The 25,946-nt window shown below is 33.2% G+C and overlaps 2 protein-coding genes and 2 long non-coding RNA genes across 4 annotated transcripts; 3 read left to right on the top strand and 1 right to left on the bottom strand.

Annotated features, from left to right (window-relative positions):
* The first annotated feature begins 2,704 nt into the window (after positions 1-2,704).
* LOC121767906 (norbelladine synthase-like) lies at positions 2,705-3,422 on the top strand. Its single transcript, XM_042164239.1, has 2 exons — positions 2,705-2,943; positions 3,024-3,422. The coding sequence occupies exons 1-2, from the start codon at positions 2,760-2,762 to the stop codon at positions 3,320-3,322; spliced, it is 483 nt and encodes a 160-aa protein (XP_042020173.1). The 5' UTR covers positions 2,705-2,759; the 3' UTR covers positions 3,323-3,422.
* Positions 3,423-8,026: 4,604 nt separating this feature from the next.
* On the bottom strand, positions 8,027-9,253 carry LOC121767887. The gene is made up of 2 exons (XR_006043230.1): positions 8,972-9,253; positions 8,027-8,436 (listed from the first exon to the last, which is right to left on the bottom strand). It is a non-coding gene; the product is annotated as an uncharacterized LOC121767887 (long non-coding RNA).
* Positions 9,254-13,182: 3,929 nt separating this feature from the next.
* LOC121767250 ((+)-pulegone reductase-like) lies at positions 13,183-15,559 on the top strand. Its single transcript, XM_042163478.1, has 5 exons — positions 13,183-13,435; positions 13,835-14,012; positions 14,301-14,467; positions 14,602-14,684; positions 15,027-15,559. Exons 1-5 carry the CDS (start codon positions 13,211-13,213, stop codon positions 15,406-15,408), a joined length of 1,035 nt encoding a protein of 344 aa, XP_042019412.1. The 5' UTR covers positions 13,183-13,210; the 3' UTR covers positions 15,409-15,559.
* A 3,234-nt stretch (positions 15,560-18,793) lies between these two features.
* On the top strand, positions 18,794-22,233 carry LOC121767851. The gene is made up of 3 exons (XR_006043218.1): positions 18,794-18,967; positions 20,082-20,151; positions 21,598-22,233. It is a non-coding gene; the product is annotated as an uncharacterized LOC121767851 (long non-coding RNA).
* The last annotated feature ends 3,713 nt before the right edge of the window (positions 22,234-25,946 follow it).

Raw genomic sequence — 25,946 nt, forward strand, 5'->3', positions numbered from 1 at the left:
TTCCCTATGTGCAGGTTGAGCGGGATGTTGCGGTGGATGTTGAGTCGGCCTAGGAAATGTTGGATGCGTTGTGTCTTCATACATATGCGTCATCCTTGACTATCTTTGAAACCTTATTTCCGCTGCTATATTTTTGAACTATGCCTCAAGACCTTACTTTATTTCGCACTGTTTTGAGTATGTCAATTTCTATTAGACTTTAATCCGTTGTTTACTTCATTACTCTAAAATGGTTTTTCGTAAACTAAAACAAATGTTTTCTTTTAGAAGTTAATTGGATTTTTGATGTTTATTTTCCCCGCTGCTTCTTTGGAAAAATCATTTGCTAAGTCTTTGCTAATTAATAATGAATTTTCGACATTAAGTTTCTTTAAACTAAAAACTTGCTGTTTAACAGTTGATGAGCTAAATTTTTTTTTTCTTTTAAGCTAATTGAGTCTTTCTTATGAACTGTTATCCTTAAATGATGCCCTTAATGTTTGACCCTTGGTCACGATCCCCTCGTTTGTAGTACCCCTAGTATGGGCGGTCGTGACATATATATATATATATATATATATATATATAGGGTTGGACTAGGGTGCTAACTATTTACAGTAATAACTAATACCTATCAATCCTATGTATTAAAATTATCAACACAAAGACATAATTATATCAATACAACATGTAAATTTAAATATCAATACAAAGACATAATTTATCAACACAAGAAAGATTGACAAAATTATATCTTTGTGTTGATATTTTTAACATACAATATTGATATTTAGGTATTAGTTATTACTATAAGAAGTTAGTATTTGATCACAAACCTATATATATATATATATATATATATATATGTGTGTGTGTGTGTGTGTGTGTGTATGTATGAGAATGTAAATACAAAATATGGGGTGTCACAACAATTGATCTATGTTAGTAGGTGAAATAATTCTGCGACACGTTCTACCATCACACTAATAAAAATGTGAAACATCTATGTCAATAATAATTCTGTTCGTGGATAACTTCGACCTGAGCTCAATTAGGATGGTTCTGTCAGGGGCGGTGCTGCTGGGGAACGAGCAGGAAGTCGCTGACGGTTTTGGACAGGTGAAAAGTGAAAAATAACTTATATTCCTTACTTCATTTTTCATGTCCTTTAAATGATCATTTAATAGCGGAAACACTAAATTCAATTTAATTAGTCCCTATATTTGTGTAGAGATTATAAGAATTATACTACTAATTGATTTACTTTATTTTGCTCTAAGTTCAGTGTTAGGAAAATTAGTTGGGTAGGTGGAGGAATGTGAAGTTAAGTCGGGTTAACTTGTCATTACTCCCTATTGATGTATTGCATATATAACTAATCGATTTAAATCCTTATTATGGTACCACTTGCATCTAATACTTTGTCAATTTTGATTTATAATATAACTAAATGCACGGTTCCTAGAGAGAGATATTGCACCAAATTTTCAACAAATTCAACATTTATTTATTGAACAATAGAATGGCATACTTAATTTGATTTCATTTTTTTAACCCTTTTTTTTATAGTGATGCTCCCGTCTTTGTCGGGTAATTTCAATAAATTGTCTAATTAATTATAGAATGACTGCCAATCTCTGCACTTGCTACCACGTAACATGCATGTTAAAAATTTGTACATGAAGTTATGTACTTAGCCATGTATGATAATAATAATATTATCATAATTTATATCCTTTTTTATTCTAGGTGGGATAGATAGACCACGAGGAATTCATGTTATTGGAAAAAAATAATAAATTCATTGGCTGACTAATAAACATAAATTTCCTAGAATGTTTGTCCATACTATATTTTTTTAGTAAGTAATATTTAGTTATATTATAATCCAAAATTGTCAAAGTATTAGATGCAAGTGGTACCATGATAAAGATTCAAATCGATTAGATATATATGCATCACATCAATGAGGAGTAATGACAAATTAATCCGACCTAACTTCACATTCCTCCACCTACCCAACTAATTTTCCTAATACTGAATTTAGAGTAAAACAAAGTAAATCAATTAGTAGTACAATTCTTATAATCTCAATACAAATATAGGGAGTAATTAAATTGAATTTAGTGTTTCTAGTATTAAATGATCATTTGAAGGACATGAAAAATGAAGTTAGGTATATCAGTTATTTTTCACTTTTCACCTGTCCAAAAACCGGATGCGGGTGAGCATAGCCGCTTCCAGCTCCTTCCCCAGTGGCGCCGCCCCCGGCATAACCATCCTAATCGAGCTCAGGTCGAAGTTATCCACCAGATTATTAGTGACATAGATGTTTCATATTTTTATTAGTGTGATGGTTGAATTTGTCGCATAATTATTTCAGCTATGAAACACATATCAATTATGTCTTGAACTAGTCTATTCAAGTGATGTTTCAAAGCTAATAAATATGATTTTTATATTTCTACGGCCGAGGGCTATATTTGTAAATTCTATGTAATTTAAGATTGAAATAGTGTTGCACATATTATTATCACTGAATTTTTCATGATAATAAAACAGTCATTTTCAGCCTTAATTCAACGGGCCCTTGCCCATTAAACGAGTCACACAGAAAATTTAACCAACAAATCAAACACTATATTGGGCCATTAAATGCACTATGAATGCCCCTATTTACCAATTCAACCACGCCCTTATTTTATAAATAATAACCCTCTCAATCTCAACTCCTCTTTGTAGTGCATAGACATCACATCCGCCGCAACCGGAAATTGAAGATGTACGGAACAATGTCCGTTGAGATGACGGTTGATGTACCGGCAACCGAAGCGTGGAAGCTCTACGGCACTCTACAGCTCCCCAAAGTGGCGGAGGAAGCCAACTCCGACTTTATCAGCCGGGTCGAAGTCGTCCAAGGGGACGGCGGCGCCGGAACCATTCTTGAGGTCGTTTTCCATCCAGGTACCATCCACATTCAGTTCAATCAACTTCCGCTAGATTTATGTAATTATCCTAATTAATTTAATTGATTAATTGAGCAGGGATGGGAGGGGGAATGAAGTCGTTCAAGGAGAAATTCATGGTGGTGGATAACGAGAAGCGTGTGAAGGAGGCAGAGGTTGTGGAAGGTGGATTTCTGGATCTAGGGTTCACGCTGTATCGTATGAAATTCAATGTGATAGAGGTGGAGGGAAACGAGAAGCAGTGTATAACTCGATCTACGATCGAGTACGAGCTCAAAGAAGAAGCTGCAACTAATGTTGAAATCGCTTCCATTAAACCATTCACTGGCCTCATGGTACTCTGTGCTAAGTATTTGCTCCGCAACAATGACAATTGATCAACTATAGCCGCAACAATGACAATTGATCTACTATTAACTTGGGACTGCGTGTTTTACTTTCATGTTTACTAAAATAAATTTCTATCCTCCTGCTATATATCTCTGTATTTCATTTTCTCTTTTTCCATGCTTTTAATAACAACAATCAATATGAATCTACATATTTTATCAACTCATAACTATGAAATCTTGAAAAAGCTGCCACAAGAAAATCCTACTCCCTACGTTAGCTATTAAAAGTCACACTTTATCTGCCACGAATTTTAAAAAAGTTAATAGAAAGTGAATTGAAAATATTAACGAAATGGGAGTCATACTCTTTGATACGCTCGGTTTTTGCACTATTTTAGGGCCTTTATTTGGTCCATTTTGAGTATCAATGTTGCATTACATGTCCAATAATTACATATTTTATCAATTTTGGTATTTTGACGTGTTTTGTGAGAAATGTGCAAATTTGAGCCTAAAAAGATAGCTAAAACTCGAAGATGAAAATCTGGAGCATTCGACCCGCCCAGCGGACCGCTGGCGGCCAATGATTGTTGAACAAATAGCAGTTCGCTTCGAAAAAGTTGTGCTGAAAAGACTAGTTCAAGACATAATTGTAACACCCCAAATCAGGGTTTAGTTGGAAAATTCCTTTCTACACAAATTTGTCAATTTAGGCTGATATATTTATAATTTGTGCACAACACTGAGTGTTATTTATATAGAATTGGGGTTACACAAGTATCACGTCTGTAAGATTGAGCAAGAAAATAGAATTAAATCGGAAATTATATAGCGTATACAATAGAAGGGAGAAATGGTCATTTTGCATAAAAGATGCTATGTATATTTTTATCTCCAAAACTCTTCGAGAGGCACGATTTTTTACTACAATCAAGACAATTATACATGGAATCATCTAGAAAGAATATGAATGATCAAAATAGTGTCATTTGTCATTTACTATTCATAATTAATTAAATAATGTGGCTCTTGCTATAAAATCAAATATAGCTACTAGCCTACTATTCACCCCACTTTGGAGAATCAACCGATTAGTAATCAAAGGAGGTAGAAGAAGTTGCAATCTATGAAAGTTTCACTTAATTTGTGTTGACGTTTTGAACCAGTCGAACCAACGTATGGTTATCAAGGTAGGGCTCTCTTTTATCCTATTTTTCTTTTATTTGAAACTTATGATAGGTTATGAGGTAAAAATTTTCTGACCTCGTTGGTTGTCAAATAAGGTGTGTGTTACATTTTGAGTTTATCTATCAATCCTTGTCCGTAGACGTCGGAAACATAAGTTTTTCCATTGAACTAAATTGAGTTGAACCGATGTATGATTTTGGGTATGAACTGACTATCTTAGTGCATTAATCCATGAATCTTAATTGGTCAAATTATTGTTGAAAATGAATAATATATCTTATTTAGTGACTAAAATAAATTTATTAGAAATTATAATGGTCATTTGATATATTTTGGAAAATTGATTGGAATATTGAAGTGAAAGATGTTTTTTTGAGTAAGGAATTGAATATGGTAATGACTAATAACTAAGTGTGATTATGTGAGTGGATTAACCATAGAAATGAGACTAGAATTGATGATTGAAGCATATTCTAACGATTGCAAATAATTGAGATTAAAGAAATTTAGTTGATAAGGCTAATGAGTTTTATTTATAAGATTTGGTAAAAGAAATATGATTTAGAATGACTATGGATGTTAAACTAAATTTGAGGATTTACTAAGTAAGATTAGTAATTACGGAGTATAAAGTAACTAGTGGAAATAGTAACTTAGAATTTGATTAAGGGAATAAAAGACATGAAACACACATGGAATGGATAGATAAAATGAGTAGTATATGGAATGCATTTAATTGATCTTGAAATTTATCTGTGATTATTAATATTTTTAAATTAGTATTAAGTTGACGAACATAAAACTGTGAATAGTAATAGAATATTTGGTGATTTTTTTTATTGGAGGATTTAAATAGGAGTAATTACTGCAATCTATATATATATATATACCTATATATAATGGGGTGTGCTAGGGTCCTTACAGCATCTTAGTGTAAAACACAACACAAATCACAACCCTTGGATCATTAGATTGGATGATTGTGATTAGCTACATTATCATACTAAAAATCTACATTATTAGCCGAGGTACATTAGACTAGAAATTTACATTATTAGACTAAAACTGTACATTTTTAAACAAAATGCTACATTATTAGCCGAGGTACATTATTAGGCTAAAAATCTACATTATTAGATGACACGTGGCATTAATCTAACCGTTAGATCACAAAACCAATGGATTGCATGTGTTTTGTGTTTCACTTATACTTAGCTTTTGGATATGAATACATCCCTATAATATATATATATATATATATATGGTTTTGATCTATGCAAAACCATATTTAAATATAGAAACGCAGAATAATATCATGCGTAGGGCATTTTTAGGTCATACTAACCAAGTATGACCTAAAATGATCCTAACATGACATTAAACTCAAATCTTATAATATGACCTAAAAATGCTTAATTATGGCCTTCCGTGTTTTTGGTTAATTATTGACCATTAGATCATCTAATCCTAGGGCTAAGATTTGGAGATAAATGGCCACGATCTGGAATGACTCCTCATTTTTGTTGGGTCATAATAAGACCGATTTATGTCATGTGATGGGTAAATTATGAATCAAAAAAATTAGGAACCGTCATTATCATTTTTAGTGTGCAGATTTAATGGTAGTGTTTACTGCACATGCTAAAATCACTCATTTATTGAAATCACCCAAATCAAACGGCTTAAATCCAAAATCAGAAACCCAAAACCTAATCAACTCTATCTCTCGCTTCTCCAATCAACCAAAACTCTCCTCGCCGACGATTCTTCAGCAATGGTGGATACATGCTCGGCCGGAGCAGCGAAGGATAACGGAAAAGGTTAGCAAGGGTTTCTAAATCCCTAGTTTTCGAGAATGTGCAATCTGAACTGACGCGGTGTTCTTTTGTGTTGGTACCGCCAAAAATAACAACGAAAAATTGTATGTTGTCTAAAATATTTGGGTCATTTCTGTTCGGATCATATTTGAATTTTCATTTGACAAATCTTTCCTGTTGGTGTTTGTCTTCCTAAACAGCGACTGCAACTATTCCACACGCGTCAGATGAAAAGGCGGCTGGAAACGATGACCCAAAACAAGGATAATGTGTTATTTTTTAGGTTATTATTATGTAGTACTAGGTTATTATGGTTTTCTACACTGAAACAATGAATTTTGTCTACAAATTGAGTTCAACTTAGGATCACATACTCGGACTGTCGTAGTGGATGTTTCATAGGCTGTTAAAGGTTAATGTGCTAAGCTACACAAATAATGAATGAGGTCATAGCTTTGACTATTTTGTGTCATAGTTCAGAAACATTGATTGTTGCAATTTTATTTTTTAAAAATTGGAATGAACAGAGCTTAGTGTTATGGATTGTTTGAGGTTATTCCACAACATTTTTACTTTTTTTAAGTCATTGTTAGTTTCTGTTTACATAATTTTAGGGCATGCTTAATGTCATAACATAAAAAAACATATTAAGAATGACCTTTGTGTTGTCTAAACAGGCCGTATGTAATTTAAAAGTCTGGATTTGGAAAATACGGATGTCATTTTTAGATCATTTTAGGTCATGCTTTCTATTATGCCCTAAAAAGAATAAGAATGACTTCATTTATCTGTACAGGTACTGTGGTAGAGAATGTTGATGCAGCTGAATTACAAGAACGCGAAGGTCGACATTGAAAAAAAGATAGCAAACTACATATCTTAAGCAATTGTTATGTCATAAATCAAAAGACTGAAACTTTGTTTCATTTTTTATAGTTTACCACTGTTTTAAATTAAGGATGCTTGAACAGTTCAGCTTTACATATTTGGATGGTGTTTTAGAAATGGCATTTAATGTTATTGTTTCTTCAATTTATATATGAATACGAGTCATTTTTATTAGTGTCAAAGAAGCTCTTTTTTATGTCATACTCTATGCGTGTTATGGTCATGTTAGCAAAAAAAGAGAGAAACGTAAAAATAGTCAAACATGCCATATTTGTGTGAATTACTCCATAATGTCATACTGTTGCCAGTTTGTGTCATACTAATTAAATTTTCGAGTCATTACAGAATACATAGGTATACCAGGAAAACGGTATTCGAATCCGTCAATGTGAGTACCCCCAGAATCAATTTAAGTCATAGAAAACACAACTTAGGGTCATCGTGAGAACAAGAAGACATTAAATGTTAAAACAAATACCAAATCCGTACATGAAAATAATAGCACAGAAAATGAACTGAGGTTAGTTAAACTTGAAAATACATAATATTTACACTTTGTGTCATACTAAGTGTATATTTGGGTCATTTCAAAATATGCATGTTCATGTCATAATATATGCATGTAAGAGTCATTATGAGCATAATCAGGCAAAAAAAATAATAGTATCAGAGAATTCATACATTGGGTCATAGTAAATGAATATTTGGGTCATAGCATCGTATGGTTAATTTGTGTCATAATAAACCAACATTTGGGTCATTATATAACACTAAGGAGTACCAGAATGCGTCATACAAATCTGATCGAAATGTTCGTATCAAACAAACTGAAGTAAAATACACGATTATTCTCATGTTTTTGACATATTAAAAAAACCCAATATTAATACGGCCGAAGAATACACAAACAATAACCCAAGCATAAACTGACGTTGCTTTAAAAAAGAGAATACATAGTATCAAACTTCAGTATTTATTCTAGACCGCCACTTTTCTTTCTCTTTGAATTTGTCGCAATTCCTTGAATCGCGGTGACCCCACTCCTGACATTTCTTGCATTGACGCAAAGGCTTGCTCTTAAGCTTTAAAGCCTTCTCCACTCTTGTGGGAACTGTACTTCCGGATCCCTTCGTGCTGACGACTTCTGGTGGGTGAACATCTACATCTTGGGGTGCCTCTACCCAATAAAAGTCCTCTATTAGTTTCTTCTTTTGTGCTGTAGACATTACTACGCCATCGGCAAAAATCTGTTGCTTGCTTCACGAACTAACCACATAGATCATACATAGGCAAAATCAGAGCATATAATAGAACGTATCATACAAATGCCAAAAATGTGTCATACAAGTTAAATTACAAAAATTCAAAAAATAACAATGATAATGAGTCATACTAAACAAGTCATATCATAACAAATGAATTAATATTGCCAACATTTCCCAAAAAAATGAAATGCAAACATAACGTCAAGCGACATAGAACATTGTTGCGATTAAATACACAACCAAGCCATTGAGATATGTTGAAAACTGTAATACAAAAATTTCACAACAAAACTTGTGTTTTCTACAACATCATCGGAGAATGATTGATTGTTTCCCAATGAAGAAGGATCTACTACGGTTTCCATTTACGGAGAATCGGTACAATAAATCTATGCCACAAAAAAACAACTAAAATGAAAATTGATATCGTCAAACAGAATCAGAAAAAATTACGAAAATGAATTTACATATTAAACGATGAAAACCGACTAAAGAAATTAATTACGATATAAAAAACTGATATGAACCGAAATTACCGATGAAACAAACGACGACGGAGTGTAGAATAATATTAAGAACACATACGAATCAGACAAGAAAATGATCACATATAAAACAATAATAAAGGCAGATCTGTTGAAGAAGATGTAAAAACTACAGGAGATGAAGAAGATGTTAACTCCCCAATCACGGAAGGTATTGTTAATGGAAATAGAGACGTGCATCATTATAAGAATTAGAATAACAATCTAATGAACTAGAATGACACTATTAAACTTTTGGGATTATAAGTGAATAAAAAAAATAAACTTGCGAAAATGTTTTAGCCATTAGATCTTATCATCTCAAGATTAAAACACCTAATCCTATGGTCTAAATTCGGCCTTCATTTCTGGATTTAAAGTGATACTTGTTTGGATCATTTCCATATATATATATATATATATATATATATATATATATATATATATATATCGGGTTTTGATCTATGCAAAACTAGATTTAAATACAGAAACGCAGAACAATATCATAATTAGGTCACTTTTAGGTCATAATTAGGTAATTTTTAGGTCATGCTAACAAAGCATGACCTAAAACGATCTTAGCATGACATTAAACCCAAATATTATAATATGACCTAAAATTGCTTAATTATGACCTTCCGTGTTTTTGGTTAATTATTGACCATTAGATCATCTAATCCTAGGGCCAAGATTTGGTCTGCATTTCTGGATTTAAACACATACTTATTTTGATCATCTCCCTATATATATATATATATATGAATGTAAATACAAAATATGGGGTGTTACAATAATTGATCTATGTCAGTAGGTGAAATAATTTTGCGACACGTTCTACCATCACACTAATAAAAATGTGAAACATCTATGTCAATAATAATTCCGTTGGTGGATAACTTCGACCTGAGCTCGATTAGGATGGTTCTGTCAGGGGCGGTGCTGTTGGGGAACGAGCTGGAAGTCGCAGACGGTTTTGTACAGGTGAAAAGTGAAAAATAACTTATATTCCTTACTTCATTTTTCATGTCCTTTAAATGATCATTTAATACCGGAAACACTAAATTCAATTTAATTAGTCCCTATATTTGTGTAGAGATTATAAGAATTATACAACTAATTGATTAACTTTATTTTACTCTAAATTCAGTGTTAGGAAAATTAGTTGGGTAGGTGGAGGAATGTGAAGTTAAGTCGGATTAACTTGTCATTACTCCCTATTGATGTATTGCATATATAACTAATCGATTTGAATCCTTATTATGGTACCACTTGCATCTAATACTTTGTCAATTTTGATTTATGATATAACTAAATGTACGGTTCCTAGAGAGAGATATTGCACCGAATTTTCAACAAATTCAACATTTATTTATTGAACAGTAGAATGGCATACTTAATTTTATTTCATTTTATTTAACCCTTTTTTTTATAGTGATGCTCCCGTCTTTGTCGGATAATTTCAATAAATTGTTTAATTAATTATAGAATGACTGCCAATCTCTGCAGTTGCTACCACGTAACATGCTTGTTAAAAATTTGTACACGAAGTTATGTACTTAACCATGTATGATAATAATAATATTATCATAATTTATATCCTTTTTTATTCTAGGTGGGTTAGATAGACCACGAGGAATTCAAAGATATTAGACAAAAATAATAAATTCATGGGCCGACTAATAAACATAAACTTCCTAGCCCGTTTGTCCATTATTCTAGGTGGGTTAGATAGACCACAGGGAATTCATGTTATTGGAAAAAAATAATAAATTCATGGGCTGAATAATAAACATAAATTTCCTAGCTTGTTTGTCCATACTATATTTTTTCGTAAGTAATATTTAGTTATATTATAATCCAAAATTGTCAAAGTATTAGATGCAAGTGGTACCATGATAAAGATTCGAATCGATTAGATATATATGCATCACATCAATGAGGAGTAATGACAAATTAATCCGACCTAACTTCACATTCCTCCACCTACCCAACTAATTTTCCTAACACTAATTTTGTTAATAATTTATGTTAATAATCCCTCGACCCCAATCGCCGTTCATTCCTAGATCTGGTTATATGTCTTGGCCATATTAAAATACTAATTTTGTTAATAATTAATGGTTTATTAATCTCATTTTGACTTTATGAATGAGTTAAATATGGATTGACTTGATTAACATGTTAAATATGAATTGAACTATATAGGTAAGGACCAGAAGCGAGGACACTTAATTGATTATTATTGTATAGGACAAAATATGTTTTTTTAAAATACGAGCCTAATTTTGGACTTTAAAATACAAGTACTCTACTAATTATTAATGTATAGGATAAAATATGTTTTTTAATATACGAGCCTAATTTTAGACTTTAAAATAAAAGTACTCTACTTAATTGACAAAATCTATTAATATATAGGACAAAATATGTTTTTTTAATATACGAGCCTAATTTTGGACTTTAAAATACAAGTACTCTACTAATTATTAATGTATAGGATAAAAATGTTTTTTTAATATAGGAGCCTAATTTTAGACTTTAAAATAAAAGTACTCTACCTAATTGACAAAATCTATTAATGTATAGGACAAAATATGTTTTTCTAATATACGAGCCTAATTTTGGACTTTAAAATACAAGTACCCTACTAATTATTAATGTATAGGATAAAAATGTTTTTTTTAATATGGAGCCTAATTTTAGACTTTAAAATACAAGTACTCTATCTAATTGACAAAATTTATTAATGTATAGGACAAAATATATTTTTTTAATATACAAGCCTAATTTTAGACTTTAAAATACAAGTACTCTACCTAATTGACAAAATCTTTAAACAGTGGATCAAAATATCTTTTTAAATAAATATGCGAGACAAAATTTAAACTTTAGTCATACTAAATAAATAATAAGTCTAATATTGTGTCGCATTTTTACGAAAAATTGAAAGTATTGAAAACAACTTTACAAATGTTGTGCGTGAATTAGTCAAATGTAGTGAACTTAATACCTAATGACCTATAAATACAATAAATTTTGCCAGTCATAACCTGGTGGGCCCACGTAATTGGATCTTTTTTCCAATTACAAACTGAGACTCGTTCAATTTCCCTTATATGGCCTGGTGGGCCCACGTAATTGGATCTTTTTTCAAGTGTTCAGTGTTGGAGAATTGCGGCTGGTTAGGGGCTTTAGGTGTTAATATTTGTTTTTTAATTAAATGGTTGCTGAAGAAAATACCCCCGCCTATTATAGAGTAGAAGGAATTTTTTTTAGTCCACGAACTTTGTCAATGTATCATTTTAGATCCGTGAACTTTAAAAATATCATTTGAAGTCTGTCAACTATGAGTTAATATCAATCGAAATATTTTTTTACTATTTTCAAGTTTTTTTGATGAAAATACCCTCAATACCGGGTACATATTTTTAATAAACTTATCACATACCCATATTTTTTATACATATTTTTACTACTCCCTCTGTCCCTGAAATTTTGTCACATTTCATTTTCTGCACTCGTTTTGAACAAATGATACTTCCTCCTTCCGCAAAATATTGTCCATGTTTGACTCAGCACGTGTTTTGAGAAATGTAAAGAAAAGTGAGTGAAAGAAGTTAGTGGAATGTAGGTCCCATATTTATATATTGAATTTATAATAGAATGTGAGTGTAATGAGTTAGTGGAATATGAGAACCATTTACCAAAAAAGTAAAATAATAGCAAAGTGGACAACATTTCACGGACGGACTAAAATGGAAAAACTGGAAAACGTTTCATGGACTGAGGGAGTAATAAATAATTAATGAATAAAGGGTAAAGTAAGATAGAGAATAATGTAGATAAGACTCTCTTCTACGTTATTCTCTCTCTTACTTTATCATATGTCCACTTTAGCTATTTATTATCATTTAAAAAACCATATGAGTATGTGATAAGTTAATTAAAAATATGATTGAGGGTATTTTCATCCAAAAAACTTGAAAATAGTAAAAAAGTACATCGATTGATATTAACTCACGGTTGACGGACCTCAAGTTATATTTTTAAAGTTCACGGATCTAAAATAATATAAAAAAAAAGATGTCCCTCCATAGAAAATTAGAGCTCCCTATGATTCTCACCTAGCAGAGGCGCCGCTACTACACACAACCCAAAACTTCTACTCCATTAGCCAAGAGCTTTTCTAGGGATTTTTAGATATAAAACAATGAAGCTGAACACTAGAATTCCACCAGAATCAACGGCAAAATGGGTGAGGAAATTAGCAACAAGCAAGTGATACTCAGCAACTATGTCAAAACATCTGTGAAAGAATCCGATATGTCGCTGAGAACTTCCAAAATTCAGCTCAAAATTCCCAGCGGTTGCGACGGCGCCGTTTTGCTGAAGAATCTCTACTTATCCATCGATCCTTTTATTCTTGCCCTCATGAAGAATCAGGAGCTCGATTTACCTTCTTTCACGCTGGATTCTGTAAGTTTAGTTTTTTTAAGTGAAATTTTTCTTGTTGAAATTAATTTTTCTTCTGGTTGGAATAGAATTTGTTATACATGTCTTGATTTAAATTGGGGCCTTAATTTTTTATTTTATTAAAAAAATAGACTTATAATACAATATTGTGTAGATGATCTCATTGGAATATAACAGTAATATTTTTTTCGTTTGATGAATAGTTTGAGATTTCGGGGAGAAAAATATAAATTGTATCTTTCTATTGATAAAATGTTTGTTATGTCTTTTTGATGTTTCTGCAGAGGTCTTGTTTGATGAATAGTTTGAGATTTTGGGGAAAGAAATAAAAAATGTTATCTTTCCATTGATGCAATGTTGGTTGCATCTTTTTTGTGTTTGTTAACCTTTTTCTGGTGACTGCCTATTTATGGATTTGGAGTGTCGAAAGTACTGGATTCGTCTCATCCAAATTTCAAGACTGACGAGCTAGTTTGGGGGTTTACTGGCTGGGAGGAGTATAGCCTTATTAAAGATCCAGACCAATTGTTTAAGGTTCAAGATAAAGATTTGCCCCTCTCTTATTATATAGGGATTCTTGGTGAGTTTCTCGAACCCCTTGTGATTATTGACTTCAAATTTCACAGTTGATTCCTGCTTCCTAGTGCTATTTGTCTGATCTAGAACTAGTTGTTTGTGATTCTGCAGAAGTTATGTATGCAGTTAAACTGTTAACAAAAACGAGCTGTTGATGAACTATATATGCTTGAATTAATAGATTGGGAAATGCTGGATTTGTAGAGTTTATCTTGATAGTTTCTGAAAAACAACAGTAGGAGATGTACTAACTTGAGACTGAAAATCAACGTGTTTCGTGTTATCATTTTAGGCATGCCTGGCATGACAGCTTATGTTGGTTTTTTCAAGTTTTGCTCTCCCAAAAAGGGGGAAACTGTGTATGTCTCTGCTGCATCCGGAGCTGTTGGTCAGCTCGTTGGTCAGTTTGCAAAGATCGCAGGGTGTTACGTTGTTGGGAGTGCGGGGAGCAAAGAAAAGGTCAGAATCTAATGGCTTATCGAAAACTTATTAGATTGTTGGCTAGATTGGTTGTCGATTTATGTGATATTTTTCTTCTGTGGCAAGTTTATGTTTCACATTTGATGAACAAGTCGGCTTTTGCATTGATGAAGGTCGATCTCTTGAAGAACAAATTCGGGTTTGACGAAGCATTCAACTACAAAGAAGAGCAAGACTATAATGCAGCGTTGAAGAGGTTCTATCATTGCTATAAAAATGTGTATACTTATTTAACATTGAAGAATAGTTAGTAATTTAACACACAATACACATATTTATGTTCTTATATAACAAAAGAATCATTTTGTATTCAACACAAATTTCATAAAAACTAGCAAAAACCGCAAAGTTTTGTAAATCAGCTGAGAAACCACCAAGTATGGATCAGTTCACAATCATCCCACGACTGTGGATAACAAATCCAAATATATAATTTTTTTGGTTAGTTTTTTGAAAGAATTTGACCAAATTTTATAGTTTTTCCGGCAATTTATCGTTATGTAGATAATACTCACAAATTTGTGTTGTTGTTAATTAGGTACTTCCCCGATGGCATCGACATCTACTTTGACAACGTGGGAGGGAAGATGCTCGAAGCGGTGCTAAACAACATGAGACTCAACGGCCGTGTTGCGCTTTGTGGGATGATCTCCCAATACAACAGCCTTGAGCAGCCCGAAGGCATCCACAACTTGATTAACGCATTAGTAAAACGGGTCCGTATGGAAGGATTTTTCACTAGCGAACACTACCATCTCTACCCCAACTTCCTGGAGATGGTTGTTCCTCTAATCAAGGAAGAGAAGATCACATACGTCAAAGACATAGCCGAAGGCATTGAAAGCGCGCCTGGGGCTCTCTTTGGCTTATACTCCGGTCGCAACGTATGGAAGCTGTTGGTGGTGGTTGCTCGTGAGTAATTCTGTTTTTACCATCGGAAACAAGGAAGGACTTAAATAAGGTTATAATCATGAATTATAAATATATGATCATGAATTTGATGTATTGTTATTAATTTAAACAGGTAGCACCTCCAATCCTCCATTTCTTATTTATCTCTTCCCTTCACTATTCATGGCTCTCATTATTTCATTTTCTATTTAATATATTTATTATAAAACTTAGTCAAAATACGAGATTTCTGAATGTTAACTTCCATAGACGTCTCTGGTAGGGATGTCAATCGGGTCGGCCCAGCTCGTTTCAGGCCAACTTTGCCCTAGTTATGGGTCACTCAGGTGCGGGCTAATCAAGTAGTGGTTTCTTTCAGGTTATAGAAGTTAAACCCTAACCCTAAAAACTTGGGTTTCGGGCTAGCCCAACGGGTTAATCGGTTTGCTACTGATAAATTTAACATGTGATCAATCAAATAATGTTGAAAATTAGTTATATTTATAAAATGTAAAACATTTAATAATATTGAATTTGAGATATATGCTTAAATTCAAACATAAACACGATTAAATACTACTGAGATTTATGCAAAATTAAACATAAACATCAAGAAATTTCAAAGCATATTTAAGAATTTTAAATGTTTTTCTTAGTGAATTTGAAGTTTCCAATTTATTTTATCTATTATTATATTAATAAAATTTAGTATATAATTTATATATTTAATATAAAATTGAAAGTTATTTTTTTTAGTTATCTATATTATAAAATAATCAATGAAGTGTTGAATTAGGAGTCAAACAAATCGGGCCAACCATAATTTTACCCCCGGTGAAGCGTAGTTATATTGACTCTTTTGCCCCCCGGTGAGGTCCGTGTTTTCCCTTTTCCTTCACCAAAAAGGCACCGTTGGGAATATTCCATTTGATTTATGAGGTTTTCAGAATCAAATCTGATTCCTTTATCAAACCCTTCACGTAGTCTTTCGATACAATCTGCGTGTTTCCCTCCATTTTTCATTATGTGTTTTGTTTTGTTTATATTCCAAATTGATGTGATCTTGATATATAATATCATGAAACTTTCCAAGTATTAGTTTTTCCCAAGAACATTAAAAATAGTCTAAAGTATCACAAACTTTACATTTTATTGTTATTTCACAACTCAGCACAAATATGATATTTTCAGAAAAAATCTTATTATACGTGGGCAACCGTGAAGTGTTTATAATATTTTAGATATACGTTGAAAAGCTATGTTGAAAATCACAATGATTTAGTAAGTGCCAAGTAAGATAAAAAATGCTCGGAAGTTGGTTGGATATGGTGATTGACCTGCATGGGAAATAGTAGTACTAACAAACAAATTAAGTGTAAAGTTTGTTATATTTTAGACCATTTTTAAGTTATTGGGAAATACTAAATCTTGGCCTAATTTCGATGATTTTAGAGACCGATATCCCTTTATAAAACCATATGTGTTGGAAAAAAATTGCTCCATGTTATGTGTTGAAAATTTGGAAGTGCAATAAATTGAAAGGAATAATTTTCTTTAACCAAGAGTGAAATACGTTTATTTTTAGATGTGTGGGGATGGTCCGAGGAGTACTATAAAATTGACCATGCTTGTGAAAAATAAATGTTGGATTTATAGCAGCAGACCTTGAATAACAAAATGACTGCGTAGGAGTAATACTAATATAATACTAGTACAATAAATATCAATAATTGATCAACCATTGGCGGCGGATTCAAAATATAATTTGGATAGGAAATTTGTGTTCTCAACTTATCTTAGAGTACTTTAATGAGAGATAAAATTTTGATTCATTATCATAATGTTAGTTTAAAAATACATAATACATCATTAAGGGACGTCGTTGAAGTCTTTTTGACACATGTTCCTCGATAAGAATGCAGCATATAACGTTTAGAATACTGCGATATTTTAGATTAATTTAAGCCCATATAATGGTGGTTGAAAGATGATAAAACTATACTATTATACAAAATTTCAACATGGAAATATTAATATTAAAATATTATAATTCAAGAATAATAAATTATTGTGTATCTAACAACATCTCCTGCTGTGACTGAATGCAAAGTATGAGAGCGAAATGTGAACTATTCAGTGGCGTTACTTTCACTCAATTTCAAAAGTTCTATCCCTTTGACTAGTGTATTCAAGCGTCGATTTCTCTTGACTAGGTCATCGAGAATTTTTTTTAATGAATTAAACAATTTTAAGCAAAGAAAATTTCATTGTTGCCTTCGATTTTGTAACATCCCAAACTTTTGTGACCCTTTTTATTATGTTATTGGAATTTTGGAATTTTTTTTAAACGTTTGATTTTATGTGATTAAGTGCTTTGCGTGAAATAAATTGCCGTGGTAATTGTGGAATGATGAGCTTGAGATTTTATCATTTTTCCAATGTGGGGAAAAGATTAATAGGATCATGCATTTATCCTTTCTCGAGTCGATTCATTGAAATATTCGGCCCTTCCTAATTATTGAAATAGTACTTCTTTTTGTGGATTTAATTAATTATTTTGGGATACTTATCCAAATTAAATCCAAACCAAATGACCCCTAAGTAGTACTACATGAAATTCGAACTCCATTTTATTTTCCTTGGGAGTGTTCGAAAATCTCCTATAGGAGAAAGAATTATTTTCATTTGATTTAATTGGTGCTTTATTGACTCCCTTCCTTTGAATTTAATCCAATTAAATCATGTTAAAATTTATTCCTTCACCCAAAATAGATAGAGAGTTGGGATATTTCCTTGGCTATTTGAGCTTAGCAATTTTCGGCTCCTCCAAGAAATTTTGGAGGGATATTTTAATTGTTTCCTAATTTGTGGAATCCCTTTTTATTCAAATAAATTCCTATGTCTAATTAATTGGGGGTGTGAATATTTTCCTTTTGTTTTCCTCCATATCACACGCCCCTATGCTTATTTTTCCTTGTGGGAATTTAATTAATTGTTGCCTATTTTATGAGAGCCTTTTTCCTATAAAGAAATTACTTAATTTAAATCCTATTTTGTTTAATTGGGGATTTAAATAATTTCCTTGTACAATTTCTCCTTAAATTTTCGGCCCCCTCCTATTATTTCCTACTTGGAGATTTAATTTAATTGTTCCCTTGTATTCATTATTTTTATTTCCTAAATTATGAATATATTCTCTCCAAGTAAATATTGCTATATTTCCTTGTAATTAAATCACAAAATTTGGACTTCCCCACCTTCAAATCACACGCCTACTTTTTATTTTATGTGTGGGAATTTCATTTTTTTATATATCTCCTCCAATTTAATTAATTCCTTATGTGTGGGATTTTAAACCTAACAAATAAATAGCAATTAAACAAACCCTAGCCCCCATTCTCCCTACAAAAAAAAAACGTCCCCTCTCTTCTCTCCCTCTCCCACACGTTTTTTTTCATTCTCCTCCACTCTCCCATCTCCAAAAACCTTCCATTCAAGTTTGTTCTTGCAGCCATTGAAAGTACCTTCGAGAGTTTCCAACGGATCGCTTCGTTCTTCTCTTCTACCAATTGGTTTTTATAATGGAAGGTATATTTGCACACTTTTTTCTTCTCTTTCTCTTTTGAACCATGTTTTGAGTCCTACATGCATGTAGAGAGTGTAGGTTTGATAGATCGCAAGTTTTAACGGAAGGGAAATTGTGTGTTCGTAAGAACTTGTTTGATTTTTTTTCATTTGTTGGTTGAAATCATGGGTGTTGGATCGAAATATTTGTGAATGATATGTGTTTGTATGCAAATATGTGAATGAGGAACGTGTGAGCATGAATGTGTGTTCTCGAGCATGAAGAATCGGTGTTTTGTTGTGGATGTTTTAAAAACCCTATTTTCGAACTTGAACCAGAAATCTGTGATACACGACCAGTGATTTTTGATCTATATTCGACCCATCAAACGAACGAATTTGGCTATGAAATTTTTACTGAGTAAACTTCAAGGTGTTTTCTGTCTCTCGTGTGATTTTCAGCCTGTTTTACCGAAAAATGAATTTTTAATAAATCTTTGAAGTTGACTGCGCAAATCTGCCAGAAACGTGAGTTCTCGCCATGAATGTTTCGTTTTCTGTTTGACTGACCAAATGACCTCCGATCGATGTGATTCTTAAACTATATGCAATTTTGAAGTGTCTTATGTGTTGTGTTAAATTTTCAGCCTTTTTGGGCATTGTATGAATTTATGGTGAATTTTTCAAATGAACTGCGCAATACTGTCAGAAATTGTATGTTCCGACCAGAAAGTTCAATATGTTATATGACTGACTAAATGACGTGATTTCGATATGAAAATTTTCATGGATGAACTTGAATGTGTCCTCTGTATCGTGACCAAAATTTAGCATGTTTTGAGGTCGGGTGAATTTAAAGTGATTTTTACAAAACGGTCGCGCAATTCTGCCAGTTTTCTGCCTTGATTAAATGACACTTATTTCTCAAGTTTAAAAGTATTGTATGATGCATGTATGTCCAAGGAATGTGCTTAAATGTTGAAATCACTTGTGATAAGTTGAAATGTGTTACGTGTGTTTTACACCTTTGAGATGTATATTGGGTTTGGGAAATTGAGGAAAACGTTGAGAGAGAGACGATAGGACATGCATAGTAAAATAATGTTGTGTGAGGCTGACTTGTGTTGTCGTTGACAAGGGTGTTGGGTACTCGTGAACTCGAGGATCGAGAGTTGCTAAGTTGGGTTGTGAATTACTAAGAGAACGAGGTGGGCTTTCTTTTCAAACCTCTTTATTTTTCCGAAAAATATTATGTGGAGATACAAGGGTGGTTTAACTGTTATGTCATGCCATGGACTGTTTTTGTTATGAGATTGTGTGCCTGATGCCTAGTTCGTATGAGTTTACTCCGTTAGGCTATATGGCTGTTTTGTGAAACGAATTCGGGTCCGAGTAGGGCCGTAAACCCTATCGGGCTGTGTACACTGGTGGGATCGTGAGCCGTCCTTGCAAGTCGGCCGGTCTCGTGGGCGAATAGTGTGGCCACACTTTCGTCGCACTGTGGTTGTGACTGTTGGATTGATGTGAAAAGTGGGGAGATTATTTGACTGGCCAGTCTATGAAACATTTTTGTGTTCTCGTGATATTTTTCTTTACTACGTATAAAACTCGAGATCACTGGTATGGATGACATAACTATATAAATGTTTTGGGCATGAGCCCATTGAGTACAACAAGTACTCAGCCCTGCAATTTCTTTTAAAAATTTTGCAGGTTGAGCGGGATGTTGCGGTGGATGTTGAGCTGGCTAAAGACCCTAGGATACGTTGTGTCGTCATACATAGGCGTGATCCTTAACTCTCTTGAACCTTATTTATCCGCTGCTATGTTTTAAATTGTGTCTTAAGACCTTAATCTTTATGTTTTTGTGTTTGAACATGTATGGTGGTGTTAGGATTTAAACGTGTGTTTACGTCGTCTTTTGAAAATGGTATTCTTCGGGATTTGAGTTAATGTTTGCTTTACTTTAGTTATTTAATTGTTGTGTTTTCTTAAGTCTAATTTTTCCATTATCCTTCTATTTTAAAGTATTTTATCTTAGGTCTTTTCAAAAAAAAAATTTTACCTTAAAATATTTTAAGTAAGGTGTTCTTTTAAATTGTTGTCCATGCATGTCGGTCACGATCGCCGCGTTGTGGTACCCCTTGTTTGGGCGGTCGTGACAGAGTGGTATCAGAGCTTTGTTCTTTCGCTCTGGTCCGAGAGTCTTCTTTCACTTTAAGTCTAAGTTAGTGAACCCTTATTTGACTAGAAGTGTCACGAAGGCTCAACATCCAAGCATCACGCTCAACCGATGAAAGTGAGGTATGTTTAAATTGTTGAAAGTATGCAAGATAGATGCATGGAATGGTTGATGATATGGTATGACGTTGACAAGTTTATACATGTGAATGAATGATATGCATGAGGTTGAGTTGTAATAGAGTATTTATATGAGCATACTGGGTATGATAACTTAAACACGTATTATGTGCGTAAATATGATGTTGTAATAGCATGATTGCATGGAATACGAGAATGATTGACATGGTAAATAAAACATGCCTTGTGTGTACAAACGTGATATTGATATGATATGAATATGTGTGAGCATGAAGTTAGTGGTGTTCCTAGATGTGTGTTATGCGCGAAAATACTAACACAAATTATTTTAGATATAAATTAATACACAAATCAATTCTCACCGTCCATTAAATCAAGATCGATAGGACCAAATTGATCAATCACGAGCCACAAGAACACCTTGCTTTCCCACTTTGCGACCAGAAAAGTGTCCAACCAAAGCAGCTGGCGCAGCCTCAATTCCTTCAACAATGAAGTAGTCGAAGACGACGAATCCTTGCATTCGGATTTTCTTTACGATCACATACATCAAGTTGTGTGTCGCGTCTGGCTCCTCCTCGTCATACTGCGAGATCATCCCGCAGGCGGTGATGCGACCGTGGGGTCTAATGTTCGGGAGCATTGAATCGAGCATTTTGCCTCCTACGTTTTTGAAATATATGTCGATCCATTCGGGGAAGTACCTAAATAGTTGTGATTAATTTCATACACTTATTAGAGATAACAAAGTACGGGTCGGGGTTGTGCTCATTAGACCGAATGGGAAATTTTGATCATAAATATATGTTTTTTGTTTATTTATGTGACTAGCCAGGGCCATATGGGCTACATGTATATATATCTTTGGATTGGACCGGCCTGACCCGACCCAATATCTTGTTGGCCCATAATCTATATGGTCAGATCAGTTAATTATATATGTAAAAGAAATTAATTAATTTTGTCACTTTATATATATACCTCTTTATGGCTTCATTCAGGTACGATTCTTCATTGTAGTTGAATGCATCATCAAACCCCAATATGTTCTTCAAAAGGTCAACCTTGAACAAAGTAATATATATAAATAAATTAACTCTAAAAAATATAAAGTAATTACAGCCCCAAAAAGAAAATTGCTGCTTCAGTATTAAGATAATTGCTGAGGTTAGTTTTATTAATATTATTTATTAAAGATAACGCTATTGAATATTTTAAACCTTGAATTAGTTGACTTTTGACTGTATGGTTATTTATGTTAATTATTACTATTATATTCCATATTCATTTAATCACCAACAAATTATGCAAATTCAAATTGAAAAAGAAGTTGGTGAATGTATTTTTATAAATTAATTTAAAAGAATAATTAAAAGACATTATGTTGTGATCCTGCGCTTCCAACGACATAACACCTAAATAGCTTAGCAAATTGGCCAACAAGCTAACCTACAACTTCTGATGCAGCCGATATAAAGACGAGTTCACCCTTTTTTGGAGAGCAAATCTCGTAAAATCCAACATATGCAGTGATACCGGCCATACCTTCACAAAATGATCGTCAAAATATGCAGTGATAGACGCAGAAAATTTCATTTAAAGATTATTACTTAAGTCTAATACTTTTGTTAGCGATGCGTGTATGATGTAGTTATGTGTTATTATTGTTAACATTTTAAAACACGTATTTCACAATTTATTTATTCTGATTTTGCTTCCGATTAAGTTTAGAGTTTAAAATGGTTCAATATAATTCTATAACCATAATTCAACCAATGAATTATTTAACTATAAAATTTAACATTATTTTGGTTGATGTCACATTTAATAGTTAAAATGCAAAATCAAATCGAATCAGTAGTTTGGTTACAAAATCAGAACAAATTAATAGTTTGATCGTTTACATGTGAATTTAATAGTTTGGTTGCAAAATAGAACAAATTAATAGTTTGATAATTTACATATGAATTGTAAAGTCTGTATGCAAAAACTATATTTTGATGAAAATTTATAAATTTATAGGCAAATTATCCTACAATAATATGCACTGATACGATACATACCATGGGCTAATTTGACAAACAAATTTACCAAGAATTCTAGTGTAATAGGAGAGAGGCACATCCATTGTCACGACCGCATTTTCTAAGGATAGAAAATACGGTTGATCGCGACTAGGGGGGGATGAAAGAAGCGGGGAAGAAAGGGGAAACTGTGGCACAACTGAAGCTTGAACCGAAATAACTCACATAGTATATATCAGAGCGCACGATACAAAGAGTGCAAACTCGACTTTTGCACTGCAGTGGAAGAGTCAAGAGCAGATAACGTCGTGTATGGAGACACGTCGCATCCGAGTACTATTCTATCGAAGGATCTTCATCGCCTATGCTCAACATCGCCCGCCGTCATCACTGCTCAACCTGCACATTTTTAAAACATATGCAAGGCTGAGTACTTGGTGTACTCAGTGGACACGTGCCGAAATATATTTTCATAACAACTGATTTTGTCAAGCCACTCTTTGAGTGAACTCGGGGTTTTAGGAAAAGTCCGAGAACACTAAACATTTTTCTTTTCCTTTTTCAAAAGCGATTTTTCGATCTATTTTCCTGGAACATATGCCGTATCTGACAAACCCGATTTCACTATCTCTTGTTCATTCATCAATCCATTCATCATTCATCGTTCCTTTCATCATTCATCATATCTTAACATTCAAGTGCCGGGGAAGTGGTTACCTCCCACGGTCACCCATCAATCCATTCCATTCAAGTGCCGGGGAAGTGGTTACCTCCCACGGTCACCCATCAATCCATTCCATTCAAGTTCCGGGGAAGTGGTTACCTCCCACGGTCACCCATCAATCCATTCCATTTAAGTGCCGGGGAAGTGGTTACCTCTCACGGTCACCCATCAATCCATTCCATTCATCGTTGCAGTCAGATAGGCATAGTTCCAAAACAAAATATGGCTTGACATAACCTTTTCAACTTTATTTTTTTTTCATAACACATTTTTGATATGTAAATCATTTTTCTGTCATCAAAAGCCGAACACATAACTTTCAAACTCAACAAAAGCTACACTTCATAAGCACTCGTAAAGCAACACCTAACGATATATAATAACACCAAGCAAATAACACTTATCATAATACTTCACATTAAATAGCAAGCTCGCAATTAACATCATATCTTAATTAGAAAGCACATATAAATACTTTTCATAAAAACTGTAAACATACTTTAAAGAGAAAGTCTTAAAAATACTCAGTTCGAAAGCCCACCTCGTTTGCTTAAACAATTCAATATCCACTTAAGGCAAACCCTCGTTCCTTGTGCTCACGTACCCACAATAACCCTTGCCAAACCACAATACAAATCAGCCTTCCATCAATTCACATTATCATGCATGTCCTATCGTTCCTTTTATCATTCTCTTAAATTACCCATCCCAACATTCATCAACATAAGGAAAACATGCCATAATATTTCTCAACGTGCCACACATAATCACGTCATAGGATACATTCCTAAAAAATACATGCATCATATAATTCACTCAACTTGGCAACAAGTGATATTTCCACATAACCACGAATCTGGCAGAACTGCGCAGTTGGTTTGTAAAATCACCAAACATCCATCCGACCTCATATGAAGCTAAAATTTGGTCACAACACAGTAGACACATTCAAGTTCATCCAGTTAAAATTTCACACCGAAATCATATCATTTGGTCAGTCAAAACAACAATGCAACCCTCTGGTCGGAACATAAAAATTCTGGCAGTACTGCGCGGTTCGATTGAAAAATTTACCTAAACTTCATCCGATGTTCAATGAGGCTGAAATTTTCACAAAACATAGAAGACACTTCAAATTACATACAGTCAAAAATTCACGTCAAGATAAGGCCATTTGGTCGGTCAAATAGAAAACGAAACTTTCTGGGCGAGAATACAAGTTTCAGGCAGAATTGCCCAGTCAACTTAAAAAATTTGTTAAAATTTCATCTTTCGTCAAAAAGGTCTGAAATTCACACAAAACACAGATAACACCTTAAAGTTTACTCAGTTAAAATGTCTTTTCAAAATTCGATCTTTTGATTGGTCAAACATACGTCGGAATCCACTGTCCGAACACCACAGTTTTCAGGCCTCAAAATTTCGAGATCAGGGTTTCTTCCTCATTCATCCAAACACAATATTTCATGCTTCCAACACACAATCATGCTTCAAAAGGTTCTCACAATCATGTTCTCATATATTCACACATCATTCACCAATGATTCATTCAAACTTCACACATATTCATTCAAAATCGCATATTCACAATTATTCTCATACAAACACAAATTTCCACCGATTAATTATGCGATCTAAGATTCCTACACTCACTATATGCATGAAGGAATCAAGAACAAGGTTTCAATGGAGAAGATGAGGAAAAGATTCAATTATACCTTCTTGAATCGAAAACCAAGCGGTAGAAGCAAAGATTGATGCGATTCGTCGGGAACTCTTGAAAATCAAACTCCAATGGATGCAAGAACAAGGATTGGAAGAAATTTTGGAGAGGATGAAGAGGGGGCGAAAATCTTGATGGTAGCTCTTTGTTGGTGAAATAAAAGAATTTGGAGTGGATGGAAGTTATATATAGAGAGACAAAAGAGAAACT

Source organism: Salvia splendens, chromosome 15 (assembly GCF_004379255.2).
Source record: "Salvia splendens isolate huo1 chromosome 15, SspV2, whole genome shotgun sequence".
Lineage (NCBI taxonomy): Eukaryota > Viridiplantae > Streptophyta > Magnoliopsida > Lamiales > Lamiaceae > Salvia > Salvia splendens.

Coding starts and splice junctions, on each gene's coding strand:
- LOC121767250 (XM_042163478.1), top strand. CDS start 13,211: ATGGGTGAGGAAATTAGCAACAAGCAAGTGATACTCAGCAACTATGTC. Junction 14,013..14,300: donor TTATTATATAGGGATTCTTG/GTGAGTTTCTCG, acceptor TTATCATTTTAG/GCATGCCTGGCATGACAGCT. Junction 14,468..14,601: donor GTGCGGGGAGCAAAGAAAAG/GTCAGAATCTAA, acceptor GCATTGATGAAG/GTCGATCTCTTGAAGAACAA.
- LOC121767906 (XM_042164239.1), top strand. CDS start 2,760: ATGTACGGAACAATGTCCGTTGAGATGACGGTTGATGTACCGGCAACC. Junction 2,944..3,023: donor TGAGGTCGTTTTCCATCCAG/GTACCATCCACA, acceptor TTAATTGAGCAG/GGATGGGAGGGGGAATGAAG.